Here is a 19,979-nt window from a genome sequence, read left to right as displayed (position 1 = left end):
TTATAAAATTTAAAACCACACACTCACATTCAAACCACAACCACAGAGATCAAAATGACATTTAGCAGGTTAACTCACAGAAATATATGAAGAAAAGCTTTTGTTTCTTCAACTGATGGGTATCTCAAGGGTTGTGAAATTCTCTACTAAGTAGCTTTGCACATAAAAAATCATGATAAAGTACCGCATTTTACTGTTAATTAATATACATAATTATCATGAATTATTATTAACAATACAATTAAGATGAAGGCTTTATAATCTCTACTACTCCTATACATCTTCTTGCATAATCTTAAAATTACATTCTTCTTTCAGATCCTATTTACCTTTGTCATTGTAGCATCTCTTTCATCACCCTTCTAGAATTCTGACCACATCTCAAGCTCCAAAAGGTTAGGAGTCTTGTGTATTATATTCAGGACTCTAAGGCACTTAGTGAAACTCAATATTTTCAGTGAATAAATGATGATTACTAAACTGCCCTTCCTTCCCCTCATCTAGCTAAAATAATATGACAAATTCATTCCACACTCAAAATTTCTCAGATGTAGGGAGGAAGATTAAAAAGAAAACTCTCACCTTATTGGAAGAAACTGGCAGGAAATTAAATGAGATGCTACGGAATCTTAGTAGAGAAAATGTTTCTATCCTCTTTCCTCTTTTGTTTCCACAAATTTGCTTCTGCTTAAATGAGAAGACTCTCCCAAACACAAGTCAATGGTTCAGGTCCCCATTCTGCTTTCTTTTCAACACCTCTAGTTCCCTATAGGATGGTGAAAGAAAAAAGGGTTACGAAAATTTAGGCAAATTCTAAAAAGCCATTCGACATTGTTTCAACTAAATCAGGTTTATGTCCAACATCTTCTGTATATTTTCATGTAAGAATTCTCTAACCCTTCTGAGGTATCAGTGAAAACGTTTGCAATGCAAACATATTTTTATTTTCCTAGTAGGCCATTTATTATCTTTAAATAAAGATTCCTGGGACTTCCCCGGCAGTCCAGTGATTAAGACTCTGCGCTTCCACTGCAGGGGGCGCAGGTTGGATACCTGTCAGCGATACCCGCCTGCCGTGCGGGGCGGCCATTTCTTTTTTAAAAATAAATTAATTAATTAAATAAATAAAGATTCCTCCTCCCTTCAACTGACAGTAGTTATGAAGTCTAGCTTCATTGCCTGTACATACGTGGAAAAGCACATCATGCTACCAACAGACCCTGCCTTCTTCTGGCCCTAGTAACAATGCTTTTGTAGGTATACACACGCACACGCATCACACCGAAAAACAAGTGTTCATTATACTCCCTGTATGTAAAAAGATGGGCTGTAGTCGAAAAGTATTCCTCATTTTGGAAGGAGGTCATGGCTTTATATAGTATTGTCCTGTATCAAGAACGCTCAATTTGACAGAATTGGCCCTTCGTTCATCTGGAAGAAGTGGAGGAAAACATGACAGCTTCCTTTCCGATTTTTCGTCAACTAAAATACAACCCTGCAGAGCAGCGTGCGCAGCGAGGGCGAGGACCAGACGAAACGCATCCGAGCATACCGACAGGGAAAGGAACAAAACTCCTTCAGGTAGGCCGGTTTCCACCCGCCAGGGGCAGTCGCTCACCACCCAAGTCATAGTTGTGAGAGAGACCCACCGACGACGGCGCACGCCGCGCTCTCCGCTGCGTTCGGAAACCTCTGACCCTCTCCCGGACCCCAAGCGTGGAACCTCCGACACACCACGAGGGAAACCAACGAACCCCAGCTGCGCCGAGTTCGAACCGCCGCGGGAGCCGTTGGGTACTCCCCGCCCCGCCGCAGCCCCGCCCGCCGCGAAGACTCTGCGTGAAGCGACGCCGGACGCGCGGGGCCTGTTGGGGATTGTGGTCTGCGAACGCGTCCGAGCCTGCCCACCCGGAACTACATTTCCCACAATTACCGCCAAGACGCCCATTGGTGTGAGGGACGCCATGGGAAGCTGCGGCCGTCTGGGTGTCGAGCGGGCGCGCTCACGCGGGGCCTGAGGGAGCCAAGACCCGGGAGGGTGTGGAAAAGGACTGCTGGCTCCGCCCTCAGTCCCTACCCTTTGTAGGCCGGCGTTTTCCCCTCTGAGAAACGCTCCTCCGCCCCGGCCTTCACCTGGAGTTTCTTCAGGCTCCAGGTTTCCCTGCCAACCACGAGGAGTTCAGGGAGGAAAAGCGGAGCATAGGCGCCTATAACCCACGCCTCCCACGCCTCTTCCAGCTCGAGATCGCCCAGGCAGGGATGGGCGACAAGATCTGGCTGCCCTTCCCGGTGGTCCTCTTGGCCTCTCTGCTGCTGCCTGGGGCGGTCGGCTTCACGCCCTCCTTAGACAGCGACTTCACGTTCACTCTTCCGGCCGGCCAGAAGGAGTGTTTCTACCAGCCCATGCCCCTGAAGGCCTCGCTGGAGATCGAGTACCAAGTAAGTGCAGAGGTTGAGCCAGCCTCCTTCCTTTAGCCTAGCTGCACGTCGTCGCCTCTCACCGGCTTAGAAACTTCTTGTGGACGACCGGGGTGCTGAAGAGGCGAGGGCTGCCCGGAAGCGGCCAGCTCCGCGCCGGCACGCGAGGCGAGGCTCTCCCCAGGGTTGGGGACCGAGAAGTTAGGCGGGACCTGGAATTGACTACCCCCACCCCTCCCCTTTCCTCCGGTCGGAAACAGGCCAGCTCTGGTGATGTCGGTGGTTTTTCTCTTTGTTTCATAATTCACCTGTGTCTTTTCTAGCCAGTACACGCTTCAATACTGGGAATTTCACAATACAGGCCTAATACACGTTCTCCTTAATCATTGGACGAGATGATGACACTTGGCCTTAATCACCCCCACCGCCCTCACTCAATTCCGGTATTGTAAATCTATACTGTCATTGCTTCAGTTAAGGATTTTTGAACTGTGACCATGTGATTATCACTAAATCCTACTTTGGAATATTTTGAAAGGGGCTATTGATGTGTTTAATGGTACATTTCTTTCTCAGTTATATACCCCTTATTTAAAAACCAAATGAGATCTATCTGTATATTAAAACTTTGTAATCTTTCGTTCAGCATTCTAAGTATTTCTCCCATATCATTGTTTTCTTTTTAGTATCTGCGTAATATTATAGGGAATTCCCTTAATTTATGCGGTCATTCTGGTAGAGGGTAATTTCTTAGAAGAAGTCTTGTAAGCTCCAATACAGCAAATTTCGATGTTTCTAAGTAGCACTGAAAAAAAAAAAAAAAAAGATGCCTTGGTGTGGTTCATCTCTCAATTTTTTTACAAGTTACCTAATTTTTAATCAGATGTTAATTTTTTATAGTTGATGTAGAGAATCTTTTTCAATAACAGGTACTGTCACATATAGAGCAAAATAAAGTTATTTAGAATTTTCCTCTGAAGGAACTTTAGAATTAGATTATTTATAGATGCATAAGGTAAGCATAGAGAGTAAAGTATCTAAAGTCACACAGTTAATGAGCAACACTGAGGCAGGAGCTCAGCATTTCTTGATTTCCAGTCCAGTTCAAAAGTTCATTTACTGAACAGTTACCATGTGCCAGTAATGGAGGAGTGGAGACGAGGACACGGGGGAAGGGACAAACAACAGAAAGAACCCTTTTCAAGGATCTTAATATTTAAAGGTTACTGGCTCATAAACAACTAATTTCAATAAAGTACGGTTAAATGCTGTTGGAGGAGGGCTTCTTCTCTGGGGTATCAGAAAAGAATTCCTGGAGAAAATAAATTGGAATCTGGAAAGATGCTTAGGTGAAACAGGAATGCCAGGAAGAAGGGGCATTTCAGGAAAAGGATGAGAATGAATAGACAGTTCTGAAAATGCATAGTGTTAGTGTTCTAGCAGTGGGCAATATGTAGTGGACGCTAGAAGTGCTGAGTTTTCGGTGGACCTTTAAGACTATAAAGTCTAGGGTGGGAGTAGAAGAAGGAGAGGTTGGAGAGGTCAGGAGGCTGGATCGTGGATCATGAATCTTAGCTTGTGTGCCATGCTGAGTAGCTTTGACCTTTGTCTGTATAAGGGCCACTGAAGATTAAGCAGTGTGGTAACCGTCAAAAATGTTTTACAGTGTGGAAGATGGATTTAAAGAGGGCAAAATTAGAGGTAAGGAAACCAAATGGGGTTAGAGAAATAGTCTAGATAAGAAAACAATTTTTATTGTTCAAAATTCATCAGTATTTACTGAGGTATTAGGAAAGAAATCTATTTTAAACTACTGACCTCTTATGATTGAGAGCTCCAACTGTAGAAAAAAAATGCCTGGGCTGAAATCCTGACTCTGGCACTTACTACCTGTGTGATCTTGAACAAGTTACTTAACCCCATACTTTTAAAATAGAGATAATAATAGTAAGAGTTGATTTGAAACAATTAGTTAATAAGTGTTCATGTACCATCCCTGACACATAGTAAATGTTCAATATATGTTAGTTTTTTTACATTTACACTTCTAGAGTTATATAGGTGGTATGGCTTAGCTTTATACTTTGCATCTTTCATCACTCAAAGGGACTATTCCCCTAAAGCATTCTGCCTAAACAATTTGTTTTGATTGAGGAAAGAAGTAAAATCATTAAATGTCTGTAGTCCTAGACAATGTTAGAAGGGTTTAAAGGATAGAGATCATCTTCAACCCTTTTGTCTGCATTTTCCAACTCTGTGATTAATTTTCCAATAACTACAAGCTACTGGGTTTTGTCTTAGTTTTTAAAATGTCAGGGAACAGACTTTCTAGACATTGCCCTTGGCTTACTGTGACATATCGAAAAATTTTAACCATTTCACACTTTTTGGGTTTAAGAGGACACTTTTAGGATAATTGACCAGCCCCACAATATATTAAGTTCTTGAAATTTTGAAGTGTCAATATATATATCTTATGAATAGATCATTCATTTAAATTTTTAAATCATTATTGAGTGCTTAATTTGTGTAAGCTTTATGCTAGATACTGCAGATACAATGGTGAGTAAAAATATAGTCGGTGCACTTATGCAGTCTAGTTAAGGGGATAGACATTAATCAAATTATTACACAAGTAAGTGTGATATTAGAACTCTAATAAGTGCTATGAAGCTAAGTGCATAAGCTATGAGAGTGTTTAATAGAAGGACTTGATTTCACAGTAGGAATTGAGAGAAGACATCCCAGAAGAGGTGGAGTTCAGATCTGTAGAAGAATCAGGCTTACTAGGGATAAGGGGGTGGAGCAAGTGATGGATAAAAAGCACAGCACGTGGCAATCCAAGGCTTTGAGGAAGAAGACTGAAGAATACCTTTGAGGGACTGAAAGACTATGACAGAAAGGTGAAAGTGGGACTCGTCCATCATGATCCATTGAAGTCACTGGGAAGTTTAGTTTTAGATTTATGGTATTGTTTTATTTTATATTTTAGATAGGTATTTTGTATATTTTAAAATTAGCTTCTGTATTTTTAAATACCATTTTTAATGATTTCATTAAGCCTCACAGTCACTACCAATAATATCTTTTGTTTTACTCAAGTCGTTGCTTAGTTTTGTCATATCACTTACTTTTTGATTTAATGGATATGGTTTTTGGTTTTTGGAGGAGAACCTTGAGTAATTCTTTCAGAACACTTTGAGTCCTTGGATATCTGAAAATGGCTTTACCTTTTGCTTTCTCTTCAGTAAATATAATTGTTTTACTTGGAAAAATTGAAGACATGGCTCCCTTGTGTTTTTTTACATCTAGTGTATAGGCAAGAATGCTGATGCCATCCCAGTTCTTGTTATTTTGTAGTTCTCTACTACTACTCTTTGGAAGTTTCTAGGTTGTTCTTTTTAAATCCTTTGGAAAAGTCATTAGGATTTTTGGATCTTTTTTCATTTATCCTGCTTCACATCTATTAGACTCTTGCAGTCTAAAGATTTTTATCTTTTGGAGCAGGAATTTTTATTCTCTTATTTGATAACTTCCTCTCCATTTCTCTTGGTTCTCTCTTTTTGAAATGCTTTATTAGGTGGGTATTTGAAATCTTTAGCTCTGTCCTTCATAAAGGTCTTACCATTTCCCTCATACTTTTCATCTATACTTTTTCACCTTGTTCTGAGAATTCCTTGGCTCCTTTTAGTTCTCTGATTTTTAGTCTCCATCCATGTCCATTCTGCTGTCATTACATTCGCTAAGGCTTTATTTGGGCAATCACATTTTTGGTTTTTCTAAGAACTTTTTCATATCAGCATCTTCATTTTCTGTAGATTTTTACATTCTTGAATTTCTCTGAGGATGTATATTACATTTATCTGATAAAACGTATTTTTAAGTCTGTTTACATTTTTTCAGAATTTGATCCTCTGAGAACCAATAACATGAAAAAGAGGGCATCAATTTCAACAAATACTTGGTGTGTCTCTAGTATGTTTTGAGAATTTTGCAATTGATATAAATTGGTAGCTAGATGTATTCTTTACTCAGTGGAATAGCTTCCAGAAATTTCTTAGTCTTCAAATCTGTTAACAGCTTTCCTAGATTTCCAGTGTTGTTATAGATTATTTATATCGTTATGTTTTCTTCATTTCATTGGGATTTAAAGAAGAAAAAGAACTATGTATATTTAGCTAGCCATTTGAAACCAGTTCTGTTGATCAGTAAGTACAGCACAAGAATAGGTAATCTATCATTCCATTAAAGCCACCAAGAAAAATAAAATGGTGTTATATAAGAAAAAGAGTAGCCTTTGAAGGCAGATTGCTGAGTTCAAATTTTGACCATGCCACTTATTTACCATATCACCTTAGGCAACCTTCTCTGTGCCTCAGTTTTTTGTGGGGTTTTTTTTTGGGGGGGGGGGTTTGTTTTGTGTTTTTTTTTGGCTAAAATGAAAACAATAATAGAACCTTCCTTTTAGAGTTGTTGTGAGGAATAAATCCACATAAAGCACTTAAAACAATGTGTGGCATAAACTGTAATTGTTGGCTGCTGTCATCATCATCATCATCATCATCATCATCATCATCATCGGGACATTTTGAGATTGTAAAGGAACAGGTTCTTTCCTGTTTCCTGTACTTATTCTTTGGCCAATAAGTAAATGGCCTGCTTGGAATATATAGTTCATATTGGGAAATAATAGGTATTGCTTGAAAAAGTCAGTTAGAATCAGATCATAGAGGCCTTGAGTTCCAGGCTAAGAAGTAGCTAGTTATTATTTTATTGAGGAGGAAACAAACTCAGAAAAGTTACATAGCAAGCCCTAAATTGCCCAAGGAAAAGCGTCTACCAATTGAACTACCTTCTGTGTTTCTACTCTACAGGGCATCTGTTTTAAGAAGATTATTTCAGTAATACCCATAAGACATAAATTTAAGTGATGGCAACAGGAATTGGCAAGAAAGGGACAAGTTCCAAAAATGAATGGAATTGAACCAAATGGCCTTTCTGCTCCTTTCTAGCCCTAACATGAGTCTGTTGACTTTCTTACCCCTCTAGGTTTAGAAATGAAATCTTCTCATCATATGATCTACTTAATATAGCTTTTTATTTTTAGAATTCGTAAAATGTGCTCTTCTCTTCTATGCCTTCCTACAGGTTTTAGATGGAGCAGGATTAGATATTGATTTCCATCTTGCCTCTCCAAAAGGAAGAACCTTAGTTTTTGAACAAAGAAAATCAGATGGAGTTCACACGTAAGTAATCTTAGTTGGGTTCCTTGATCTGAATACCAGTGGGCACAGGAAAATTAGCACATTTGATACTAAATATTAGCATTAAATGATTCCATATGAACATTTTAAACAGTCCTTGTTAGTGATCTATCTTAAACTGTCATCCATTAATCTTATCTTTTTTAATTAATTAATTAATTTTTTTAAAATTTATGGCTGTGTTGGGTCTTCGTTTCTGTGCGAGGGCTTTCTCTAGTTGCGGCAAGTGGGGACCACTCTTCATCGCGGTGCGTGGGCCTCTCATTATCGCGGCCTCTCTTGTTGCGGAGCACAGGCTCCAGACGCGCAGGCTCAGTAGTTGTGGCTCACGGGCCCATTTGCTCCGCGGCATGTGGGATCTTCCCAGACCAGGGCTTGATCCCGTGTCCCCTGCATTGGCAGGCAGACTCTCAACCACTGCGCCACCAGGGAAGCCCAATCTTATCTTTTTGTTTTAGGCATTTTCTTTTGATCTTGACTAAGTTTTTGTTTTGTTTTTTTTTGCTTTGGTTAATGAGATGAGTATACCATAGGTACTGCATTCAATCTATTGTGGCATTTTAAACCTGCCTTTCTGGCTAGCACAGGCTTATTCTATTTTAACTATAAGTTACTGTTCCAGGTATATATCTTAAAGTTTCTTGAACTACTGGCTATATCATTTTTGCCCATTGTTTTCTTAAAACAGCAGTACAGTAATACATCTTTGTGTGTGTAAATTTTTATTTTACTCGAACCTCATTCTTTTTAGATAATTAGAAGATCTGAAAGTAAAAGATCTGACCATAGGAAACCATATAGAAATAAAATAATTTTTATAACTCTGAGTTTAGAGTTTGATAAAAGCCCATATATTGTATCTCTTATATCTCATTTCTCTTTTTTCATATCTCACTGGTGTTTCCTTATTTCATTCTATTATTTTACTGCAGCACTGTTTACTCAGTATTGTTATCCTGTTTAAACTGAGTATATAGGAATAAGATCAAATATAGAGTGTCTAATATTTGCCATAAACTAGACTTTGCATTTTATATGCTTCTAAATTAATCATTCCAACCCACTGTGAGAGATAGATTCTTTGATTCCCCAATTCCCATTTTACAGACAAGGAGGCTCAGGGAAATTAAGTAAGTCTGCAGGGATACACATTTATTAAGAGGAGGCAGGATGAACCCAAATTCTTGCTTTCTACCATACGATGCTTAGAACATCTCTGGCACATAGCACTATGTAAGTACTAGCTATTTATAATCAGTGGCCTTTGTTAACCAAAGTACCTGCCATGTAGTTGATACTCAGTAAATACTGAATACATGTATGAGTGAACGAGGTGGGGAAAATGTTTCAACCATAATTTTTTAAGTGCTTTTGAAAATGGCGTTTTACCTATACAGAGCTCTAAAAAAAATCTGCATAACTATTGATAAATAAAATCAGAAGCGGTAATTTAAAAAGTCAGTTAAGATTGATATACGAGAATTAACTATGCTTTCTCTTTGATAGGTGTATGAACAAGAACTAAAAATGTAGTTCACCTTTAAATTTCAGAATATAGAAAATGTATAGAATTTCTGTCAATTTTAATTTCTCTCCAATTTTCTGCTTTCATTTAGAGATAAATTAAAATTAACTGTTAGGGGGAAAAGGTATCTTATTGCTTTCTTGCATAGAATTACCTCTCATTAAACCATTGGGAGAAAAGAATGAGTTTATAAGAGTTCACATTTATCGAGTTCTTTTGATGTGCCAGGTCATGGTTCTAATATGCACTTTACATGTATTAATTTTTTTTTATTCTTCCCCACAGTCCTATGAGGTACATGATATTATTATCATCTTACCAATGAAGAAATTGAGGTATAGAGCAGTTAAGTAAGTTGCTGAAGGTTACACAGCTAATGAACAGCAAAGCCAGGATTTAAGACCAGTCAGTCCAATTCACTCTTAATCACTACACCAGATTTACAAATCTACTTTCTAAAAATTAGATTTAAACAAAAATTTATCTTTAGCTATATTAACTTTTTAAAGGCAACTAAAATCTCAGTTATACCACCGGAACAGTTTTTTTCTTAAATTAAATCTTTAAAACAAATGCTGTCCTTCCAGAAGTCAGGGTTAGTAAAAATATCTCCAGACAGAGCCTTAAACTGCTTAATACTTATTTGTCCAGTACTGTCATATATAAAAGCATTTTTCTAGACCACTGAATTAATATTACCCTAACTCACACCATAACTTATAAATTTTGGACTACTTATGCTAATTCTTTTTCTACTTGAAAGGAAAATTTACTCTATATGCTTTTATTTGGATAATATTTTATATCATTTGTAGTAATAATATTCCTTTCTACTAAAGGTAGTCAACACAAATTTAGAAAGAAATTAATATAGGAATGACTGACTATAAAGTAGTAAACATCTTTTTTTTGTATACACATGTTGAAGCTCATACATCTGAGTCAGTGCTTCTCAAATTTTTTTCATTTTTACCCCTGTCCCCATACAACCTTTTTAGGCATTTTTTTCCTCATCATCCCCCATGAAATTTTAATACCGAAGATATACTACATGCCCCTTTTTTTTTTAACTATGTATATCTGTGCTTTATATATAAAAAGAATAGGTACAAAGCTTACCCTTTTTATCCAGTTCAGGGTTAAGAATGACTAAATAAAGTTGGGTTAAATAAAATTAAGACTAAACAAAATTAAAAGTTAGATTAAAAAGTTATTAACATTAAATTTATATTTTCTGAATAACTTTTAATATAATTTATCATATATTGTGTCCATTACACATGCAAATTAGCAATTTATATACATAATAGCAATGTAATTAAAATTTTTAAAATCATTCCAAATATTTTTCAAGAAAAGTAGAATGATTAAAAAAATTACATTAACTTCTTAAAAAGTACTTTTAGTGACCTTAACTTTTAACTTTTTGCTTGATGTGGGAAAATAACTTTAGCTACTCAATAGTCATTCAATATTATTGACTTTTTCCCCCAGTGTTTGCCATAATTGATGATGGGTTGAATAACCTTTGCAAAATTAAATAATAAAATATAAACTAGTTTTATCCAAATCTTCGCCCAAAATGCAAAGATTAAAAGAGATAAAATGTATGAAAGCAGTGTGTAAATTATGAAGGAATATACAAGTGTTGACTTTTTATTTATAGTATATACGCTAAAACCCAATCACATCGCTGAGTAGTTATCGCTTATGCTTAAACAAAAACAGTAAGTCACAAATAGGGGGAAGAAAAACAAGATTGGCTTAAAAGATGAAGATCACACAAGGCTATAGAAAATAATGCAAGGCACCTCAAAGATTGAAGATCAAACACACACCCACAAGGGAGCCAGTGGCATCATTAGGCATGTGTAGGCCACCTCTTGCCATATGACTTCTAGATCAAGCAATCAACCAATCAAATGTCCTCCAATCACAGCTATCTATTTGCTAGCATTTTGTAGCAGTGTTCCTGGACACACTGTGTGTGTCTTCTATGAGCTCATGCTCCTTGTGATATGCCCAAGACAACCCCATGAGAGAAAATTAAATACTAAGGAATAAGATTTTGTCATAGGATTGAGTTTTGGAGGGCCACGATACTATTATAGCTTTTTTTTTTTTTTTTTGCCCATCTTGAACCAGTTTTCACCCCTAGGGGGCAGTATCCTCTCATTGAGAAGGCATAGTCTAAGTGAATAGTCACATTTGGTGGTTATACGCTTACTGTATCAGTGATGCCATTCATCAGAATACACTGGAAATTTTTCCTCAGGAAATGCCCCACATCTAGGTCATATTGCATAATGGTCACAACATTTTATTTTGTTTTGTTGCTTTTAATATTGTTCCCCCTGTATCCATACCAGTGTTTGCTTCAGGCTCCTTTCAAAAGTTAAATGAATCCTCAAAAGACAAAGGTTTGTCATGATTGAGGAGACTGCAGAGAATACAGACAGGCTCTGAGCAGTACTGTAGAAAGATCAATTAACTTGAGAGTCAGATATCCAAGCTTCATGTATGCCTGTAACAGGCTATGTGATCATGGGCAAGTATCTTAATCTATGTGAACCTTATTTTACTCGCCTTGAAAAGGTCGATTATGCCTACTTTCAAATATGATGATAAGGATTAAAAGAGATAAAATGTGTCAAAGCAGTATGTAAATTATGAAGAGGTATACAAGTATTGGCTATTTTTATTTATCGTATATATGCTAAAATCAAATCACATTGCTGAGTAGTTCTCTCTTATGCTTAAACAAAACAGTTAAGTCAGAAATAAGGGGAAAAAAAAGGATGGAGATTGGCTTAAAAGATGAGACTCACATGTTGTTCAGAAGGTTGTAGGAAATAATATAAGCTGCCCCAAAATTTAAGCGATCTAGCATATTGGAGATAAGGAAAGTTCAAAATCATTTAGACCAACCTTCGTGAATAGTTACAACGAAAACTAAAACACAGGTTGAACTTTTTTGTGGCCAGCAGTAGTAAATGTCATTAGCCCGTGCAATATTTTGTTTAAGTTTCTCTCCACAAAAATATTATTAGAAAGCTATTTTGCTAAGTTAACTCTGCCCAGGGCAATTATCTTGAATGTTAAGACAAGATCATAAGTTGTTATGAGTGGCATTTATTCAGTAAAGGTAATGCCACTGCGAGTAAAGCTCTGGTTCTTGGACACTGAACTCATTCCTAATTTTTGTAAACTATTACAAAGATGTACTTAATCCAAAGCGGCCTAGAAGAAAGCATTTAGGACAATCCATCACTGCTTTTGAAAACAAAGCAAAACTCACTTTACAGATTAATCTCAAAGGGGAGGTTTGTAGTGATATTTCCATGTGAATTGAACTCATTATAAATTACTTTTAATAATGTATAAATATTAAGGTTCATTGTGAAGTATCATGTATCTAGGTTTTTAATCCTGTTTTCTTCCAAAAGTTAGGTCAAGCTCATTTGCCCAATTTACTGAGTATATGCCAAGCACATCTAAGTTGCAAGTACTTGAATATATATTTCCAGATTGCTGGTTTCCCAAGAAATTTTAAATTGTCTTTCAATACTAAGCAAGTCTTTCCATCAGTAACCTGTCCAATTATTATAAACCATGTTATTCCTTCTCTTTTACAGTAGTTTGTCCTTTGATCCCAGATGGAAGTACAGATAACTGAAGACATGTCCTCTTTTTAATATAGGATAGAGACTGAAGGCGGTGACTACATGTTCTGCTTTGATAATACATTCAGCACCATTTCTGAGAAGGTGATTTTCTTTGAATTAATCCTGGATAATATGGGAGAACAGGAGCAAGAACAAGAGGACTGGAAGAAATACATTACTGGCACAGATATGCTGGATATGAAACTGGAAGACATTCTGGTCAGTATGGTTTAATAAAATAATAAAAATTACTAACATCTAGAGACCTTACTATGTGATAGGCACTGAGCTAGGCATTTTATCTGCATTATCTCACCTAATCCTTACTTAATTCTATGAGGATTATTATCTCCATCTTTCCAATGAGGAAAATTATGGATTAGGGATATTTGGTAATGTCTCTGTCACAGAACCAGAGAGAGAGAACTAGAATTTGAACACAGACTCTTAACTGCAGAACTCCCTTAGAATGTTCACAAACAGAAGACTGTAATAATGATCTGCAGCAAACTTGCACATATAATAAAACTGAGTAATTTGTAAACACTTAAGATGTACAGGCATTTTTTCCTACACCATAGTTTTTATAACATGAAATTTGATATTACTTAATTTTGGGAACACTGTTAACATTACTTAGCCAAACCTGGCAGTTATCAGAAACTAGCACTACACTTAGGAGTAAAAGCTTTTAGATTATGGCTTCTTGGCTTGAATTGCTTTATGCGCTATTTATCATAAACATGCATAATGAAATGTGCATGTATAAGAACCTACTTGCTAATAATAGTACTGCCAGTGACGGGGAGAAAGATCATTACCCTTCGGCCACAGCTAGATGTAATAAAATGATAGAATTCTCAGTGATACTTATAAATAGCGTATATACCTGTGTTATAGAACTTTCTGCAGGAGAAATAATGTGATTATTCCAAGTTTGAAACTATATAACCTCTAATACTCTTATAACCTGAACTTTTTTTTTATAATATGATATTTTGATCACTTTGAGGTTTCTTAGGAAAGCAACTATCAAATTATAAAAGAAGAGACATACTGTAGATCAGTTAGCTTAAGAAGTCAGAAAATTAAATGATCATATCATATATGTAATTCCTTAGTGACTGAGCTCTCCGAGCCTTGGTTTCCTATTATCCTTGGGAATAATACCTCTAGAGTTGTTGTGAGGATGAAATGTGATATGGCATGTATATAAATGCTTTAAACAGAGTCTGGCACACAATAAATGTTAGTTTTCTTACCTTCTCCATTGGTGTTACTGTGAATACAAACAAAGGATTAAGCTTAATTGGCATGAATTTTTACCATGAAAATTTTTGACCTCATCATTTCATATGTATACGAAACTTAGTTGAATTTTAGAACTAGAAGAAGACTTAGTTATCATTAGTCCAGCTCCAAACTCCCTTTCCCCTTTCATTCCATTTTATACATAAGGAACTGGCTTAAAATGGAAATGATGTATCCATAGTTTCACGACTAGTCCAGTCTTCTTCCCACTCATTTTTTAAATCTCAATCATATTAATATATTCTCCCATTTTAAATTTATATTGCCAACAAGAGCAAAATAGAAGTAGTTGTAAATTTTGTTAGTAATTCACTGCATTCTCAAGAGATTGACTTCATTCACAATTAAACAAAATGACCAGAAAGTTCAGATTTAAATATAGCTTAAAATACTTGGTCTTTTTTGAAAAAAAATAAAATGTCTTTCAGGAGGTTTTTCATTTACTCCCCCCCCAAAATTTTTATCACAACAACAGCAAACTTGAATAAATAATTTTATACTTGACTATCATGGTCATGATATTGAAAAGAACTATGGATGGTCTTTTTATTTGGGGATCTGAAGCCCACATTTTTCTGGAAAATATACCATTGCTTTACAAACGTGCCCATATGATAAATATTATATTTTGTAGTTTTGTAGGTTTAGCAGAGCAGTCTGCAATTTTGTGTATGTTTTTTGCATTTAAATGAGGATTTTAAGCAAGGCGACTATCCAGGAAAATCTGTTTCTAGTATTTTCTTATTTTTGCCATCAATACTTTTCAAATTTCAAATCTCAACTTTACCTTATATTCATGTAAACCTATAGTTTTTAAATCACTTCTCACCAGGACCCTACTATAAAAATAGTTTTTTCAGAAGATGTGCAACTTAGAATGCATCTTGATAAGCTTGTTTTATGAATGTGATCTTGGAACATTTTTGTATTAAAAACAGATTATATTTTTTATGGTTGTTAGGGCTAAGAATGTATATACAATTACTGGCACTATAGCACTCAAATGTATTTTCACATTATTTATTTTCAATTCACAGTAGCTTTGTTCATTTTTAAAATAACTAATTATAAACAATAATTTAAATACATCATGAGAACTATTACATAAACTTTATATAATAAAGATCTTTAGGTAATCTAAGTAGTACCCACCCCTTAATTAAAATTGTGTTTGGATATTAAACTAGTAAGAGTACTGTGAAGCATATTTTTAAATTAACTTAAAATTACTGAGCATTCTTTTACAATAAAATTATTTTTTTTATCTCCAGGAGTCCATCAACAGTATCAAGTCCAGACTAAGCAAAAGTGGTCATATCCAAACTCTGCTTAGAGCATTTGAAGCTCGTGACCGAAACATACAAGAAAGCAACTTTGATAGAGTAAATTTCTGGTCTATGGTTAATTTAGTGGTAATGGTGGTAGTGTCAGCCATTCAAGTATATATGCTGAAGAGTCTATTTGAAGATAAGAGGAAAAGTAGAACTTAAAACTCCAAAGTAGAGTACTTAACATTCAAAAAAAGGGACAGAAAAATGCAATAAACTGTTACAGTCAAGACCATTAATAGTTGTTTGCAAAACGTTTTCAGGCATTACCATAAGTGTGAAATAAATATTTTTAATGTGAAAGGAAAGTCTTCACTTTCATCCGTGCAAGTAATCCTATTGTTCCAGTTGTACTTAAGTGTATAACAAGTATTTTGCAGGTATAAATGAATGAAGCCATATTAATAACGGCAGTTTCCTACGTTTGAAAAAATTTTGCAAATGTCATAGGTGATTTAAATAAATGAACTTTGGGCCTAAATGTAACACTGAACTATGTTTTTAAAAGACTGTTACCCAGAAGTTTCTTTGTAAATGTGGCAATTACAAATTAACTCTAGAAGTTTTTCAATATATTAAGTTATAAATCATCTGAGAATTACCTAATCATGGATATCTTTAGAAGACAAAGACTCAACTTTTCTCTTTTTACATATGTATCTCCTAAATGTAAATAGAAGCATAGCTGTGAAAAAGAGATATGTGGGATTTTTATAATCAAATATATTTCATTTTAAAATATTAGCAAATAGTTTTATATACCTAGCTTACATTCCCAAAAGCTGACATTTTGAATAATTCTTAAAAATGCTAAGTCATACTTATTAAAATTAGGACAGATTTTCTCTTTGAAGAATAAAGATTGCTGTCAGTCTCTGTAAGGATACATTCTGTCTAATCCTTAACTAAAATACAGATTTTAAAATTAAATGTGAGGGAAAATCATTTTATTTTTATATTATCAACAGTGTTATATTAGTTTTAACGTGTTTACTGACTTGGATAATACATTAATACCAGCAGTTGTGAAGGAAATATTGCTAAAAGGATCTGGACCTAATGTAAGTAAATATCACTTTTGTGTTCTCAAAATCAGTAAGAAAAGAATAAACTCAATATAAAAGAATTTAGAGAATATCCTATCAAAATAAAGTTCACTTAAACTATAAATAAAGTATTTGGAATCTGATTGGCTCATCATAATGACTCAATCCTAATATAAATTATGAGATTAATTTCCAGTTAACTGGAAGAAACTGTGGGTTTTATTTTTTTATAATTGTTTTATTCTGTTTTGAATTATCACTTATTAAGTATTCAGGTACATTTTACAAAACATAAGCCCTACTGGGTATAAATATTTATTACAGTTTTTATTACAACTTTCATAAAGTGACCTTTCTGATCACTTTATTTATTGACATTCAAATAAGGATTGGAAACCCACAGAAGTTTAAACACTCAATATGTGAATAACCCTATAGTCTCTGCCATCCTGTCTTACTCAAATACTAATAATTTAATGAATTAAATAGAATTTTTAGGTTATACCCATTTGTAATATTGTTTATGACATATACAAGTTAGAAACAATCAACTTATAAACTTGAGTATAGAACAACCTCTGTTGGTTAGTACTGCTGGAATTCTTAATAAGCAATAATGATATCCAGAGAGAATGCTTTCATCTGTAATTTACACTCAAGAGTGGTACAAAAAGAGAGGTATTTCCCTCCTTCTTATATATTTCCCTCTATTCTTCTTCAGAAAAGAAGTTTAGATTTCCCAACTCTGAAGCTTTTTAAAAATGAGATAAGGTATGATTACCTTAATTGGTCAAGAAAATGCTCCTAAGTGTCCAGGAGTAGCCCCTATAACACATGCAAGACAAGGGCCAATAAGATTTTTGCCTATGAAGAGCCCTCCCTTTTCCCCTTCTGATACACTCATAATAAGAAGCAAACTTAAAGTACTATAGCTAATAAAACAGTACAGGTATAAACTACTGCATCTTTTCTATAAAACTGTGATTAAGAATTCTACCTCTTACGTATGGCTGGTTACTGTACTTACTGATTCTTTACCTAACAATAAATTTGTTACATCACCTACATATGATTTGTGTCACTGATTTTAAACCATTGATTCAGTAACTTACTATATAATAATGGCCTTATTTGGAAAACAAAGAATTTAAGAATATTGAGGACAATTTTATTTTTATAGACAAAGTGAAAAGAAGAGATTTAAGAAGCATGTTACCTGTATTAACCAAAAAGTAAAATTTGTAAGCAAATTTGTACTAAATTCTTTAATATTTCTAAAGGAATATTGTTTATCTGCCTCATATGGTTTTTTTAATGTCAGTATTGTTTTGACATTAAAATTATGCTAAAACTGAGTAAACTATTTATCACTTAACAGCTTATTTTGTCTTCAGTTTTTAATCATATAAACTTTTAAAATACTACAATATTTAACTGAGGCCTAGAGTTTCACTATGATTTGCATTTGGATCATTAATGATTGCTATTCTTTTATGTGAATGTCAAGATACAGAGGATAAGTGGTTGAAATAGCACTGAAATAAATGATAAACTGAAATGTAATTTTATGTTACGTATGTTTATCCTTCTTAAGCATTATTATGTCCTAAAATTGACAAAAATTGAGTACCTATAATTCTGTGCCTCCCCAAAGAAAATTCTTTATCTGAAATTTTCAAAGATATTGATTCAGCATGTAATGGTTTTTCAGTTGAAGTGTAATAATGCACAGTGTTGCTCAAATTGCTTTATAATTATGAACAGACACAGCCATATTAAATAAGCATTGAATACTGTGCGGAGTATATATAATAAAAATTACAATCAAAGAATGTCTTATTTATCTACCATTGTAAATGCTGTCTAATCCTTAAAGCCTTCATTGATTTCATCTTCACCAAGTATGCTCTCCCTTCCATTTGAAAACCCATATGTCTCTGCACTTTTTATTGTATATCATTCTACCCTGCATGAGATTTCTGTTTATATAGGTACTTAATTCTTCTGTTGCCCAAACATGCATTGTAACTAAAAGGTGCTCAAACTACAGGGGCAAAGATCATCAGTTCTGAAAGTCTGAGATGCTAAATAAGCTAAATAAGCTTGTTCCAGTCTTCTACCCCACTGAAGAAATTGATTGTTTAGGACTGGAATTTGGCTCCAGAATCTTAATTTTTCACCCACGCAATTTGGGATTCTGGTGTCCACATTATCCTTGGACCATTTGCTAACTGGGTGAACTTGGGAAATCAAAACTCCTTTGAACCTATTTCTTCATTTGTATAGGTATTTTAAGTAACATCTTAAAACTCAGTTAAAAGAGCATTAAGAGAGTCTAGTGCTTGGTGAAGGTTGGTATATTATTGGTGATTTCCTTCATACCATTTAGACAAGCCACTCTTCCCCCACAAGCTGATAGAATTCCTTAGGCACCTTTCTGGTTCTGCACGCCCATCACTTTCAGGTGTCTGGGCTTCTGGAAGGCTTGTGTCATTAGACAATGGATATACAGTTAATGTGTATCTAGGAGAATGACACAATAAAGAATCCACACCTAAGATGACATCATCTGAGAACGAGCATATCATGGATGCCAGATCCCTGCATCTAGAAGAAAAGGTGGGGAAATGCAGGGCAGGGAAAAAAATTAGAGGTCTTCAATGACCATGAGTCAACAGCAAAATGAACAATGAGAATCAGTTATCCAACAGTGAAATGAATTCCCTTATATATAAAGAAAGCAACTACTCCCCAATCTTGGAAGTTTTCAAGTGGCAATAATGATCAGACATAAAAGGGATTACTTCTATATCTGGTGTAAAATGGAAGGATGGACTAACAAAACTAAACTTTATACTCCTATTTCAATTTTAAAAGCACTAAGTAATACTGTCTAATCCTTAAAGGATTAGGAGAAAGCTGAAAGAAAAGGCCAGGGTTTCAAAAGACACATTGTAGAGTTCTATTTTGCTGGATTCTTGCTTGGTGTTAAAAAACAAATTGGAAACAAAATTTAAAACACAATACTGTTTATAATTACTCCAAAGAAAATGACATACTTAGGTATAAATCTAACAGAACATGTACAGGATCAGTATGATAAAAATTATCAAATGGCTGGTAGAAGAAAGACCTAAATAAATGGAGAAACATACCATGTTCAAAGGTTGGATGGCTCAACATAGTAAAAAGATCAATTCTTCCCTAAATTGTTCTATAAATTTAACATAATTCTTATCAAAATCCAGCAAGGTTTTTTTGTAGACAAGGACAAGCTTATTCTAATATTTATATGGAATGGAAAGGCAAAAGAATAAGGCAATTTTGAAAAAGAATAAAGTCTACATATATAAAGTCTTACCTTATAGCTATAGTAATCAACATGGTGTGGTACTGGTGGAGGGACAGACACATAGATCAAC

General features: G+C 35.0%; 2 protein-coding genes across 6 annotated transcripts in view; one reads left to right on the top strand and one right to left on the bottom strand.

Moving 5' to 3' along the window:
* Positions 1-1,914, bottom strand: part of CCDC18 (coiled-coil domain containing 18) — a 116,437-nt gene extending 114,523 nt beyond the window's left edge. For all 3 annotated transcript variants that reach the window (XM_036846234.1, XM_036846243.1, XM_036846254.1), the window contains exons 1-2: positions 1,650-1,914; positions 583-766 (exon numbers count right to left, since the gene is read on the bottom strand). The gene's annotated coding sequence lies outside the window, so the exon portion shown is untranslated. The remainder of the gene's footprint in view (positions 1-582; positions 767-1,649) is intronic.
* A 36-nt stretch (positions 1,915-1,950) lies between these two features.
* On the top strand, positions 1,951-18,389 carry TMED5 (transmembrane p24 trafficking protein 5). Of its 3 annotated transcripts, none has more exons than XM_036846298.1 (5): positions 1,951-2,439; positions 7,567-7,664; positions 12,908-13,091; positions 15,016-15,068; positions 15,453-15,661. In XM_036846298.1, the coding sequence occupies exons 1-5, from the start codon at positions 2,260-2,262 to the stop codon at positions 15,514-15,516; spliced, it is 579 nt and encodes a 192-aa protein (XP_036702193.1). In that variant the 5' UTR covers positions 1,951-2,259; the 3' UTR covers positions 15,517-15,661. The 3 variants fall into 3 exon arrangements, with proteins under 3 accessions (XP_036702193.1, XP_036702176.1, XP_036702186.1); XM_036846291.1 differs by lacking the exon at positions 15,016-15,068 and adding an exon at positions 2,742-2,861 and having other exon boundaries at positions 2,298-2,439; positions 15,455-18,389; XM_036846281.1 differs by lacking the exon at positions 15,016-15,068 and having other exon boundaries at positions 1,961-2,439; positions 15,455-18,389.
* The last annotated feature ends 1,590 nt before the right edge of the window (positions 18,390-19,979 follow it).

The sequence above is a fragment of the Balaenoptera musculus genome, chromosome 1 (genome assembly GCF_009873245.2).
Source record: "Balaenoptera musculus isolate JJ_BM4_2016_0621 chromosome 1, mBalMus1.pri.v3, whole genome shotgun sequence".
NCBI classification, from domain to species: Eukaryota; Metazoa; Chordata; class Mammalia; order Artiodactyla; family Balaenopteridae; genus Balaenoptera; species Balaenoptera musculus.
The sequence above is the reverse complement of the archived record's forward strand: the minus strand, read 5'-3'. Positions and strand labels throughout refer to the sequence as shown.